Source organism: Hirundo rustica, chromosome 9, assembly GCF_015227805.2.
Source record: "Hirundo rustica isolate bHirRus1 chromosome 9, bHirRus1.pri.v3, whole genome shotgun sequence".
Classification (NCBI taxonomy): domain Eukaryota; kingdom Metazoa; phylum Chordata; class Aves; order Passeriformes; family Hirundinidae; genus Hirundo; species Hirundo rustica.
The window spans coordinates 30,676,124-30,690,436 of NC_053458.1; the positions used below are offsets into that span (position 1 = coordinate 30,676,124).

The window sequence follows — 14,313 nt, forward strand, 5'->3', positions numbered from 1 at the left end:
TGCGAGGAACACCCCATTCCCCCGCGGCCCCGGCTGTGCGAGGAACACCCCATTCCCCCGCGGCCCCGGCCGTGCGAGGAACCCCGGCAGCCCCGGCTCCTGCCGCTCCGTGAGGGGACGCGGCCCCGCCCCGCCCCGCCCCGCCCCTCGGGGGCGCGGCCCCGCCCCGCGCACGCGCGGCCGCGCTGTCCGCCTGTCAATAAAGCTTGAACCAGCGCCGCGCCGGGGCCGCCGTTTTGGGGTTTTTTTTGCTCCCCCCTCCTTTTTTTTTATTGTGTGGGAATTTCTCGGTTTTCTTTTTCTTTTTTTTTTCCTCCTCCCTCTTTTTTTTTTTCTTTGAAGGAACTTTATTTTCCCCCGCGCGAACGGGGATGCGCTGAGGCCGCTCCGCCCGGCCCGGCCCGGCCTCGGCATGTCGGGCAGCCGCCCGCCGCACCCCGCCGTGCCGCCCGCCGCCACACCGGCCTCCTCTTCCTCCTCCTCCTCGTCCTCCTCCTCCTCTTCGGCGGCCATGGCCCCCGGCTCGTCCTCCTCGGGCGGCGCAGCGGCGCGGCCCGTGATGGTGGCGGCCGCCGTGTCGGGGTCGGGCCCGGGGCTGCCCCGGCTGGCGGCGGGGGCGGCGCGGCCCGGCGGCTCCTCCGCGGCGCCGGGGGGCGGCGGCAGGAAGAGGCCGCTGCTCACCCCGCTCTGCAACGGCCTCATTAACTCCTACGAGGACAAGAGCAACGACTTCGTGTGGTGAGCGCGATATGTCGCGATATGTCGCTGGGGGAAGCCGGGGCGCCGCCATGCCGTCGGGAAGCCTGGGGAATGTGGAATAGCGGCGGGAGGAAGGAGCAGCCGGCAGCCCCTCCTGGCGAGAGAACGGCTGCTGCCCTCCGGGGATTGTGGCTTTGGGGTTTTCCCTCTTTTGTGCCTCTGTCTATGAAACAGTGTGGCCAGCGGGACTAGGGAAGTGATTGTCCCTCTGAGCTGGGCTCTGGTGAGGCCGCGCCTCCAGTCCTGTGTCCAGTTCTGGGCCTCTCAATTCAGGAAGGACATGGATGTGTTAGAGCGAGTTCAGAAAAGGCCTGGGGAAGCGGCTGGAGCACCAGGGGGGGCTGAGAGGGGTATCCTAGGGAGGAGAAGCTGCTCGGGGCAGGGGGACTTTCCAGAACTCCAGGACAGGATGGTGCAGCCAGGCGGGGATCAGGCTCTTCTCTCTGACAGCCGGCAACAGGACAAGTGGACACATCTTAAGGTGTGCCGGGGGAGGCTTAGGTTGGATGTTAGGAAGAATTTCTTCCCAAAAGGCTTGATTATGTATTGAAATGGGCTGCCCAGGGAGGTGGTGGAGTCGCCACCCCTAGAGCTATTCAGGGAACAATTGGACACAGCACTCAGTGCTCTGGTCTAGTTGACATGGTAATGTGGGGTCATAGGTTGGACTTGATGGTCTCAGAGTTGTTTTCCAATCTGAGTCTCTGATTTTGTCTGGTTTTGGCCCTGTGTAGCAGCAATGCCTCTACCCTCTGTATTTTTAAGCCAAATCAAGTTATTCCTGGCAAGTTCCTCTTTAAGTACACCCAAGTTGTTGGAAAGGCCCTGCAGCACGAGATGTTTCCTCACAGCGTTCTGACAGCGCAGCAACTGCCTTGTTTTCCTGGACAATGTGATCTCAAGTGGTCTGGAGCCCTCTGATCTTTGGAAGAGGATTCAGCTAAGGATTAAGTGCCCCTCTGGACGGGACTCTGAGGAGCCTTATGGTGGTTGATAGCTCCAGCAAAGCTGGATTGGTTTGCCCGTGTTGCTGGGAAAGGTTGTCTAGTTTGAAACAGAAATAAGTTTTGTGTCAGGCAGGCACCTAAAACCAGATTAGTAGGGAGTTTCTTCTGTGATGGTTTAAACATTTTTCAGGTGTTGTTTTGCTAACATCCAGCCGGAGCTGTAGCTCATAGCTGGAAACCACCTTTCAACATAATTGGTAAACTAAGGCCCAAGGTTTGAGAACCGATGGTAATTTGCAGTTTTGAAAAAACCCATTGCAGGTGGGTTTCAAACCTCCCAACGTAAGAAGTAGGGGTTTTTTTGTAGCTGGCTGGATGTGCTAAAGTGTGAGAACGGGAAGTAAGGGTAGGTGTCTGCATCTGAGAAAGGCAAGCAGGGAAGAGGTAGTGGGAAAATGATCAAGTTATAGGAACATCATGTATGGAAAGGAAATTGTAAAAAAAAAAAAAAAAGATGATGATGAGTGGGCCACATCTTCCAAGATAATTTGACAGCTCTAACTTAAGCTCTGACTTACAGGTGAGGATTGGATGCGAGGCATCTCCCACAGGACAGGTATTGTCTCAAAACCCTGTGGGCTTAACTTTACAGCTTGTAAAGTGGCTAGCAGAGTTGATAGGAAATACCTTTGCTACTGAAGTGCAAACCTGAAGCTGCTGAGGAGCTAGTGGCAGAAAAACCAGTAAGTAATTCTTGTTAGGAATAAGTAATAGTCAATAATCATTGCTATTAGTATTAGCAGTTTGCTCAGTAGCAGAATGGGGATGGGAGGACTGCTGTCATCAGCTGATGCCCTGCTCTGGCTCTAGGCCATGCTAGGTGGATTTAAGAGCTCTTGGTGTGAGCTCGGGTGCTCACAGGTTTTCTCGTTATGGGACATGAACACAATTACAAGTGCCCATTCTCCTCTGTTCCCTAAACTCTTACACTCTGGCACTAGTGGTCTGCCAGCATGGCTCCCTACCCTTTCTAGTCAGCTCTTATTTCCATTTTGTTGTCTGCTGTAGAAATGAGGGGTTTGAAAAGGAAATTACACCCACAACCAATTTGTAGACTTGAAGTATTTTAAGATGGTTCAAAAAGCTGAGGCTCATGCTTTTTTTCTGCAGGTAAATACTGTGCATGCTTCAAGGAGAACCTGTAATGAGCTGTTTTCTCCTCATTGAGAAGCACCACTGACTGAACAAGTGAGAGGAAAGAAATCAGCCCAGTAGTACTCAGGGCAAAATGTCTTTTCCTAGGATTTACAAAGCCACATTGAGCATTATTGAAGTGTGGGTCAGAAGCTTTCAGAGCAGACAATGATTATAGTTAACTTGGGTTTTTCACTGCTGTGTATTTCTGTGGGCTAAAGGGCTTGTTCTTGCTTATTATTGTTCTAGCTTCAAATTACAGTATCTCTCTTTTTAAATTTGAGTTAGCAATACAGTTATGTAGAAATAAACCAAACTGGGCAACTCTGGAATTTTGAGCAATGTCCAAGAAGGCAAAGGTGTTCGTGTGTGTTAGTTTAAGTAATTAATTTAAACAAGCTTTACGTATCTCAGTGAGAGAAACGGAGGTTTCCCCCTGTGCCCTTTTTGCCTCTAAGGACAATTCAAGATGCTGCCAGCTGCAAAGAACACTTTCTAGTTTTTCTGAACATGAGCTGTGAGTTGCTGCTAGCCACAGCTCTAAACTCAGTGGTAGATTATGCCTGTACCAGATGGAAGGTGGGAAAGAGTAAAGAAGTTTGGGTGAATTTTGAACATCAAGGTGCAAGTGGAAATTCCCTCGGTGGTGTTAGTATGTGCAACCTCCCTGCCTGTCTTCTGAAAGCACTGTCTCAAATGAGGCAGAGGCTCTAGGCTAAACATTGTCATGTGTTGCTACTTTTGGTTGTGAAATGTTCCGCAAGTGTATGCTCGGGAGTTTGCAAGTGTCTCCTGTTTGTGGTGTCAGCTTCTGCCTGGAAATGTGTAACTGCAGTCTGGACCGCAAATAGGTCTGACTTGGTGGACAACTTTATTATAAAAGGGAAAACTTTGTTTCTCTTAGTGCAGGATGCAGAATATAATGGTATTTTTGTGCTGCTCCTGTAGCCAGGTGTCTTTCTACTTGCCTGGAGAGTGTCTGAAAGGGACTCCTCTAATCAGACGATTTTCCTCTGCCCAGCAATGTTATTGCTTAATTTTCCCAGGCCTTGTATTAGCCCTCCCAATTAATGGTTTAACTAAACCTCTTTAAAACCAGTTGCTATCTGCTTTGCCCCCTGGATGGAGTGGATCTCTTCAGTGGCTGCTTCATGCCAGTCGTTGTTTCTGGGCTCTGACACGGTGCACGGTGATCTGGAGATCAGCACCCAGTACCACAGCTCAGCTCTGGGAAGGACTGTATGCCACCTGGACTTGCAGGTTCATGGGTTTTTAAAACCAGTTCTTTCCTCAGCTGGTTACCTGTTAATCCAGGCATGGGCTGAGCGTAGTTGTTCCCATGTTTGTGGTCTGGAAAGCAATTTTAGTAAGGAACATCGCTAACTTGCCCAGGAGTCACAAACTAAAAAACACAGCAAGCTGTTTGCATACCATGTACAAGGAGTCCTACTACCTGTTGTAATATTAAAGCTTCATAGTGAGTAGATAGTAACAGCAGTGATCTTTAACTTGGCCACCTTCCATGGGAAGGACAGAGCCTGCAGCAAGTCCTGGTCTGATTGGAACAGAGAGGAGCTCAGTAGGAGACAGGCACTATAATGAATCTTGTTTGCTGTTGAAATGAAATTTCAGAGTGACCACTTCAGCCAGGTGTTTGTGGGGCAGTAGGGTGACATTAGCACTCTTTAGAGGTGCCTGGAAAACAACTCAGAGCCATGAACTTGGTTAAAATGGATGTTTAAAATGTTTGAGGTCTGCCCCGCAGAGAAAGAATGGTAAGCTTTTGCAGTACTGGATTAAAAAATAGCATTTATTAGATACTGCTGCCCTATTTCCTAGAGATCAGTGACATTTTTGACTTGCTGAAGTCATTTGCATCCTTTTAACCTGACTCTGCTACTTAAGTAGAGAATAAGCTACCTCATGCACAGAAACCTTGATTTCACCATACTTCTGCTTCCCTGTTTCAGTGTGTACTACAAACTCTAGTTAATGTCTCAAGTCCCCATCATTCCACTTCTTTCTTAACTTTCCTTTTGTGTTAGATTAGCTTCAAACAGCTGTTGTGTAGCAACTTTCATGTGTTGCAGTCAGCTTGGCTTCGGTAAGTATTAAAATATATCAGTCTTGTTTCCACCTGTAAATCAGGGAGCATTTCAGGGGAAACAGTTCCTAATGGAAACTTCAGTACCATTAATGGTGTCCCTGGTACTGAATAGCTGTATTTGTTGGCTCTGATTGCTTTTTCTCAACTATTTTGCCTCTGTCACTTCTCCAATCAAACTGGTATGAAGGAGTAGTTTGGTGTGCTGGCTTGAAGGCAAAACCAGCGAGAGACTCCAAGTCAGAAAAAACAATTTAATAGGAGAGGAAAAAAAAAGTAAAATAAAATAAAACACATGCAATGGTACAAAAGATCACTGACAGAGTCAGAATACAACCTGAAACCGTGGTGGTAGCAGTCCAGATGAAGTGGTCTTGTTGAAGCAGTGTTCTTGCAGAAAGGTCTGGTAGCTCTTGTCCTCTGGGAATCCAGTGGGTAAGGCTGCCTGTGCTGTCCCAAGGCCCAGATTATATCCAGGTGGGAATGCTTGGCTCCTCCCCCTGGGCAGAGCATCTCACAATGGACTGATATCATTTTATCAGTTTTGTAATGGGTCCTTGATTGCCTATTAAACAGAGATAGCTCCTGGGGAGAGTTATCTATGAGTCATGCAGGACGGTATTGATGGGCCATTAACAGAAGATAGTCTGGAGGGAGGGGGCACGGGAAACAGTGGTGCACAACTTAGTTTCAACATTTCATGTAAATGGTGATAGAATACATACTTTGGACACATTTTACATTGTAACCTAGGACATTTGGGAACAGTGATCTCGTGTGCCTGGCATGTTAGGAGGTATCTTCCTATTTTAGCTCTAATTTGTGATGTTCTGCAGACAGGAGCATTGCAGCCTCGTTGGTTGCTGCAGGGCATTAGGGGCATCACCTCTGGCCCCGTGGCGAATAGCAGTTTCTGCGTGGCACTCAGAGCATACACCTCAGTTAGCAGTGTGACTAGAAGAAGGTGAAGAAGTTAAACTGTTCATCGCCAGTGGGGAGGAACTACCCTTACGTGCTCATCTGACTTCCTCTCTTTAAGTCCAGCTGACAGAATTCAGAGATGCCTTTTTCTCCTGCTAATAATCCTCCCATGCTGGCTGAATTTGCTCAGAATTTATTCTGACTAAACAGTGCCTTGAAACTAAATAAGTTGAAAAAAGTGACTTAGACTCCTGAAGCTGGTGCTCCTCAAGACAAGTGTAGAAAAAGGTCTGTCAGGGTGGAAGAGGCACAGGTGTGTATTAATTATTTCAAGGCCTCTTTCAAGATGGCTCAGTTGGTTCAGAGTGTAGCGTTCTGGTGTGAATAGTTTGCCTTTACATTGTGTTTATAAGACGATTTCGTGGAATATTTAAGACAACCTGGCACATATGTTAGGCTGGACAAGCCTTTCATGATAGCCGTGTTTTCCAGTATGGTGTTTCAGAGCGGGGGCCACAGCTTCTCCTCGATGTGCTTAGAAGTGTTTAAGAGGTGTTTCCTCCCTTTTTTAAGATTTGTTTTCTAATGGGGTAACAAACTCTAGTATACTCTAAAATAGATTACAGAATGGAGGAATGCTTTCTGTGGAAGTGCTCCCCTCCCCTGCTCAGACAAGCATTGCTTTTTTCAGTCTGATCTGGGTTTTGGATGCAAAAAAGATTCCTGCTTTGCAGAAGTTAACAGTTTATTAACAGCTCGTTCGGTGATAGCTGTCTTGTTGGCCAAAGGTGGGAGGAGGCTGTTTCTGAAGAAAACAAGCGCTGGTGAAAGCCTCTCGGAACTGAGATTGGTGTGGACCTGAGGGAGTGAGAGGGGAGAGTGTTTGGATCTCTGTAAGGCATTGAAAACAAGGTGAAGCTTGTGACACAGCTGCTCCATGTGTTATGTGCAGAATTGTGATGCTGCTGCCTGTGGCATCTTGCTGGATAGCTGGCCAAGACCTGGAGATGAGTATGTATGTGACAGCAAATCTCACCAGTTACCAGGGAGAGCAGCCATAGGAGTCACTGGGAGTACGGTGGATGCAGCTCTTCTTCTTTCATTTGTTTAATTTTCCTTTCAAATGTCACAGACAAGCCAGACTTCTTCCACTACCTGTCTCACTGGGTTCCTCTCTCCTGCTCAGGTTCCTGTGGAGCACTGCTTGCTTGCACATCCTCCTCTTCAGGTCCCTGCTTGGTTCTTGGCAATCCTTCGCAGAGGGCTGGGCACTAACCTAGTTATTCTCCCTTTCCCATCTTTGGCTTTGTATCGCCTGCTGCCTGTTGGTTTCATCCTGCTCTCCTGCAGCCTCAACCCTGGCAGTGCTCTGCATGCACACCCCCTCGTTTGCCCCTTCTCCACCCAATTATTAGTCCTTGTTCTCATGTCATCACAACTATTTCTGATCTGCTCTGCCTCTTTGTGCCACTTTTTAATCTATAGCTAGCTATAGGCTGAAAAAAAGGAGAAACTAGTTTTGGTGTCATTTATAAGTATATTATCTATTCATGTAAAAAGAATCAGGGTTTTTTACATGTTTGAAACCTAGTGCAGATGGTTAGAAGGTTTTTCTGCAGCCTTGCTTGTTGAAGATTCTCTGGCTTTGTTTGGGTTGTCTGCAGGTGTTAAAAAGCTTAGGAGTGAACTCTTACTGGTTTCTAATTGTAGCAAACTGCAGTATCATTCGGAGTTCAAAGGACTGTTGATTGCCCTTTTGATCTTTATACTGCTTGGTTGCTGTTGCACTGGTACGTCATTTCATTTTACATATAGGAGATTATTACCTAAGCATAATTAGGTGGTTGCTTTGAATTAATAATACTTTTTTTCATATTTTAACGTAAAACAGACATCTTTCTGATTTTTGTTTTGCTTTGTTTTCAGCCCTATCTGTTTTGATATGATTGAGGAAGCCTACATGACGAAATGTGGACACAGCTTCTGGTAATACTTGGTTTCTTGTACTGTGTAAAATGTCCTTCTCTTACAGCATGTGCAGACTGGTGTTGCTGTGATCCCCTTTCATTCTGAGTTTGTTTCTTTTCTGTCTTCTGTCCCCACACTGAAAAAAGAGGTGGAATTAAATTTTTATGAGATGGGTACCTGTTAAATTTAAAAAAAAAAATCCAAGTGCCTTAACCAAATAGGGCTGTGGCACCATATCTCCTCTGTAAAGAAATAAAATCTTCATAAACTGCTGGTAACACCCACTACCCAGAGTCAGAACAGTTTGTTAATTTATCTCTATGCTCCCAACACCTCTATAAAAGTGATGTCAATGTTGGCAGCTCCTCCTTGCCTTTGTGCAAGACCATGCACAGTTTAAAGTGGCTGTACATTGTATATTGCAATTATTTTAAACCTTGTCAGAGAGGATATGCTTCAGGCTTTCCTGTTGTATTGAACTGGCCTGGCCTCGCTTACTTTTCAGTGTGTTATCTCTGGCTGTCATGAGGAGCGAATGTTTCATTGAGAAGTGCAGGAACCCTCTAGGGGCATTTCTGGAACCACTTGCTGCTTCTCCTCTCCTCTGGGGATGGGTAGGAATGTTGAACCGTGATGTCCTACAGTGTCCTGCCTGTGTTATACTCTTGTGGTGTCTGCTGATTAGAAATAAACCTTGTAAGAAGTAATATTATAGTAGTATAAAGTACTTTCTCAAGCAGCAGATTCAGGTAACTTTCTGAAGAGTATTGACTTGCAGCAGGTGATTTTGTGCCCTCTGTCATAATGCTTTATCCCCATGACTGTAACTTTTTAAAGGTCCAAGATGAGAAACACTGAAGTACCTTTATTTAGGAGTGGAGCCATGTTATCACCTGGTGACTCGATCGGGAGTTGACATCGAGCAGGTTCTTGTTGAGATGCTTAAAGCTGATGCTAAAGTGCATCTTTTCATTCCCCTGCCCCTCAATTCAAGAGTGAGCACCTCTGAAGTCACTGATAGTGAGAAGAGCAGCTGTGGGGGGAAATATGAGAATTGGTGAAGGTGTTTCCTCTGCTCAATTACCTAAAATGCTTTTAATATTGATTGCTGGGTATTTGACTAATCTAGAAGAGTTGCTTCTGAGTAACTCAATCTGTTTGCTACCTCTGCCTGTGGAAGTGGTGGAGAGCATGAATTTGAGATGGTGTTGTGGCTGGAGTATCCACATTGCAGTAATCCTCAGGGAAATAAGAGTGAAGTACTTGACTAAATTTTGAAATCCCTGCCAGAAGCCTTTGCTTTCTGCTGTAGCACACTCTGATTTCAGACACTGGAACATTTTGACTCCGCTGTAGGTTCTTGGCAGCACAGCTGTTAGCTGACAACACAAACAGTGCACCTTGTCTAAGACTGATATTATTTACCTTGTGCTTATGCTTTGTTCCTTCGCATGGACTCACTTGTTTTGTTTCTTGTTTTTTTGTTTTTGAACAGCTATAAATGTATTCACCAGAGCCTGGAGGACAATAATAGATGTCCCAAATGCAACTATGTTGTGGACAACATAGATCATCTTTATCCCAACTTCTTAGGTGAGCTTTCTGCTTGCTTGCATGAGAAACATCTTAGTTGTTAAGAAAGGCAGTCACTTGTAAATTTGACTTATAAATTACAATCTTCTGGATGTTGGAAACAAAATCCAAATATCAGCCCCCAGTTGTCATTTTTAAATAAAAAAGATTATTAGTATAAATTGTTAATACTGCACTGCCTCCAGCAGTTCTGTGTGCTGAGTGAGCAGTGGGATGAACTTGCTGCTGTTTCCAAACTGTGGAAAGCAAAGCTGTTTTTCTTATGGCTCAAGATGTGAATCTCTTTGCTTTTGTTTTCTTGCACTCTTATCTGCCTAATAATAAAGAACATGCCCTGTTTACAGAGCTTGGACACTGAAAGGGTGGAGACTGTATTAGATACTGTGCTATTTTGGCTGCTGTATGATAGATGTGGGTGTGAATTAGATGCAGAGAAAATGTTCATATATATACCTATATGCAAGTCTAATTGCTTCTTAAAGAGAGAGGAAATGTTATTAGGTGGAAATACAGTTTAAAACTTGGTTTTGTGGAGAAAAGATTAAAGGGAACCCATTGTAGTGTGAAATACCAAATTAAAGCAAATCTTGATTTCATCTGCTGAGATACTGATTTAATAATAAATGTCTGAAAAGCCACAGTAGCCAAGGAATGCTTCAGAAACAGGCATCCTGATTTAGAGCAAATCACGTTGTGCTGGAGATAGTGCTGAGGCAGGTCTTGGAGTACATGTATGGCCAAAGAGTGCTTCCATGCCCCTGTCCAGGGATTTGAGGTACGTGTTGGAAGGGAAAGAGCTTGTGTGCAAAGGGTTGAAGTTATCTTTCTCTTTGCATTCGCTGGATTGGCATAGAATTAAATTATAGCAAAAATATATCTTTAGAAATGCACATGATAATTCAAGGAAAAAGTTGTTCTATTAAGCTGTGCTTATTTTTTTGGCCTGTAATAGAACATTACCTGATTTATCTCCCTCATACTCTTCTGCGACATACTTTTCCCTTGGAGTTGAAAAACTTTCTGGTTTTTAAAAAAAGGTTGGTGTTTAAAAAAAGGAACGGAATCAGTTCGGAGAATGTGTAGCCTTTGTATTTGTTGGTGATTTTTAACGAATCTTTTACATGTTACAAAAAAACACCAACTAATAAATTGGTAAAGAAAAAGGTGGAGACATCTTCTGCTCTTTTAATTACTGATGAACATCTTACTGTGGAATTAATAACTGAATAAAAATATTGAGGTAGAATCTTTCATACTGGTTTGGTGAACTTTAAATCCATATCTTTGACATCTTATTTGTGTTTTTTAGTTAATGAATTAATTCTTAAACAGAAGCAGAGATCTGAGGAGAAGAGACTCAAACTGGACCATTCAGTGAGTAGCACCGTATGTTCCAACTTTTTTACTTTATTTAATGATTCTGTGCAGCAGTTATAATTACATGACTTAACTTCCAGGAGATTGCACTGTTGAGCTGATGTTATAACTTGAATTAAGAGGGAATAATACCAATATCAGTGGCAGTAGTTCCCTTCTGCCTTGTTAACTCCTGTTCTTCCCGCCAGCACTATGTATAGAGAGAAGCTGTGTTAGCATAGGCAAGTGTCCTTTGATGTATTGCGTATAACCTGGGAAACTGCCCGTGGAAGTACGCTTGTTTAAAGGTAATCATTTTCGTTTAGTGTTGGAAATTGCAGCTGCAATGAGAGCAGTGAATGGTTAGAAGGGCCAGGGGCTTGTCTGATCGTATGTGAGAAGCTGTGTTCTCTCAGGAAACTGGAGGAATGCTGATACCGACCACAAGAGGGAGAAAGATACGTTTGGAGCCTGGTGTTCCGGCTCAGATGCCACATAAAACTGCCTGGAAATCTTCTAGGCTTGCTTCATGCCACAGAATCAGGGCAGGATCTGGGTCCTCAGTTCATCACAACCTCTCTACAGCACCCGTGGATGCTCTTGTTACGATCATTAACATTAAGATCAAAAAGAGTATGTGACACGAGCTGAAAAACCTGCCTGTTTGTCCTGCTGTGTCTGACATCCTTGTCTTTTGTAATTCATAAATAAGATTGCAAAATAAAATTAAAAATCATGGAGCACTTGTTTTTACATGCTTGTGTTAAAGTGGTATTAATTTAGGGGCTGTGTTGCAGAGGCTGGTGCTGTCAGTGTTAGAAAAGAGCATTCTTTAAATATTCATTGATTTACTTGCAGTAAGTTTTTATATTCATTATAAAATATGCATATACAATATTTAATATAAAATATGCATAAACCAGATATGGTTTGAAGTGCACACAACTGACCTGAAGGCATGTGCAGTAGCTTCTTGGAAACTGGTTTTACTCTTTAAAAGCTACGCCTGTAGATGCACCTATTTTTGATAACTACCAATAAGAGGACAATTTACCATGACTTCATGCCCAAAACAGGGTTGTGTCTACCTTTTGGGAGCAAATAAAAATCACAGACATCTGTAAAAAGAGTAAGGTTGCTCCTGTGCCCCTTCTTTAATGTGCCTTGTATTACTTTTGGTATTAAGGGAAGTCATCCAAGACTCACTGCAGCAAATGCAATAGTCATCATGGTCTCATTAAGAAATCATGTCAAGGCATGTTTGAACATTTGAGTAGTTTAGTAGTAAAATTAACTAGTGCATTAGTCTGTTAAAATGTTTCAAATCTTGTTCACTTGCTTAAAAATCATGGTTTTTTTCCCCATTTATTCCAGATTAGAAGTGAGTTTTTGGCCTGGGTAGTTTCCATAGGTTCTGTTGAGCACTGTATAAAAAGTTATGTTCTATATGGATGTTACAGGTTTTATTGTTTTTAATCTAGTTAATATAAAAAGGCTACAGCCTCTGAGAAAATATCTAACTTAGACTGGATAGCATTTCTAGTTCTTGCCAATTTAAACAATTTGATTTATTGTCATAGCTTTTTAAGGACAGGTTTTTTTAAATCCAGCTTTGTTTCTTAGATATTCTTTAGACCTCTCAGCTGTTCCTGTTGATTCCTGAGGCTTTTTGATGTAAGGCTGTACTAGCATTAACGTATTATTCAGGTTTTCCTGTGCTAAAAGGTACCTTTTTTTTTTTTTTTTTTTTTTTTTTTTTTTTTTTTTTTTTTTGCTTGCTTGCTTGCCTTTTTTTTATTGATGAGAAGAGAAAAGAGCCTTCAGGGAAGAATGGGATATATAGTAGTATTTAGGTCCTCTGAGGAGTCCCCCACAGCTCCAGGCAGTTTAAATGAGATCAACCTGATAAGCTCCATCTTCTTTCCAGCTTTCACATTCCCCTTACACTTAGGAGGAATAATGTGAGAGGTGAGAGTAGAAAAAAATAAGCTGATACTATCTTTGATTTGAGTTTAGCATGAGGGTTTTACCTATTAGTTGGGCTTAAAAAAATTAAAAAGTATTGGTGCATAACAGTATTTCAGATGTAATCCAACTAAGCTTGGAGGGTTTTTTTTTCCTCCCCAAAGAAACATGTTCTCAGAAACTGGGGCACAAATCAGATAAAATTGTTGCTGTGAAATAATCTTTTCCCAGCTGCAGCAGCAGCAAATATGCTTTCATGAAGCACAAATATATTCCAAATAAGATAAGAAGTTCCACAGTAGGTCGGAGGAGCCATATCCTGTACACATGGCAGAATTGGGAATCTGGGTACCTGCAAACTGTTCTGCGGTTTTACAAAGGGATGAAATATTACTGTGTTGCTTTTAATATCTGTTGTTAGATGGCTTATACATGGATGGCTTGGACTCACCATCTCTTCTGCATCTCTTGTTCTCTTTTTAGAATGGCCACCGGTGGCAGATAATTCAAGATTTGTTGGGAACTGATCAAGACAATCTTGACTTAGCCAATGTCAACCTGATGCTGGAGCTGCTGGTGCAAAAGAAAAAGCAGCTGGAAGCAGTAAGAAGTTGTTCTTATTTAAATGATCACTGTGTATTTAGACAGTTTATTTCTTTTGATACCTGGAAGCAAGATTCTATTGGTGAATTAATTGCTCAGTATTTTCGCTTGTGTTTTGGTGTTTAAAAGGTGACTGTTTTGCTGACCTTTGTAATGAAGTAACATTTCAGCTGTGGTGCCCATAACATGCTTATAATGCTGTTGCTGGCTGGGTTGTATAAACAAGCAGGGAAAACAGAAAAGGGTAAGAGAAAATGACTCACAGAAAAGCACGTGAAGGAGTTTGCTAATTGTCTGTTGCACAAGTAAATGTCAGATCTTTTATAGCAATAAGCATGATAAAGTGCAGAATAGAGATTAAAGAGTAAACACAATGAGCGTGTGGAAAGGATCACACCCTTTAGTTTCTGCTGGAACTGACAGAATCTGAATGGCCACCTTTCCTGAAGGCTTTTTCGGTATTTAATGCTTGAAAGAAAAGTTCAGATTCCTTGTTTATGAAGCTGGTTTGACGATTTATCCAATATGAAGCAAGCTGTTTCTATGATTTAGCTGAAGTGTAGTTGATTTGTGTTAGTTCTCCTTGTATTTGGCCATTCCATGCTGTTCGTTTCAAGTGATCATTTGCAAGGTGTGAGAAGCAGACCTTATAAATTAGACTGGATTATTACAGCATTTGACCTAGTGAACTTCGAGTAGGAGGGCGGATTTTGATGGTGCTTTAAAACAGGTGAGGAAAAGTGGTATTGGGAATATCTTAACTTACTTGCTCTTAGAGAATCAATATTTACAGCTTGTGGTTCTGATGGAACGAAAGTAATCCAAAAATATGCTTGACTGTTCGCAGAACTGTTATCTTGCCTTATTGCATGGGGGCTTGTAAATATGTATATTGTGGTTCAG

At 43.2% G+C, this 14,313-nt stretch overlaps 1 protein-coding gene across 1 annotated transcript in view; it reads left to right on the forward strand.

Annotated features, from left to right (window-relative positions):
• The first annotated feature begins 240 nt into the window (after positions 1-240).
• The window catches only part of COP1 (COP1 E3 ubiquitin ligase), a 125,590-nt gene continuing 111,517 nt past the window's right edge, over positions 241-14,313 (forward strand). Inside the window, exons 1-5 of the mRNA XM_040073342.2 lie at positions 241-738; positions 7,852-7,911; positions 9,389-9,486; positions 10,796-10,872; positions 13,291-13,410. Of these exons, the coding sequence (XP_039929276.1) occupies positions 413-738; positions 7,852-7,911; positions 9,389-9,486; positions 10,796-10,872; positions 13,291-13,410 (681 nt within the window). The 5' untranslated portion in view covers positions 241-412. The remainder of the gene's footprint in view (positions 739-7,851; positions 7,912-9,388; positions 9,487-10,795; positions 10,873-13,290; positions 13,411-14,313) is intronic.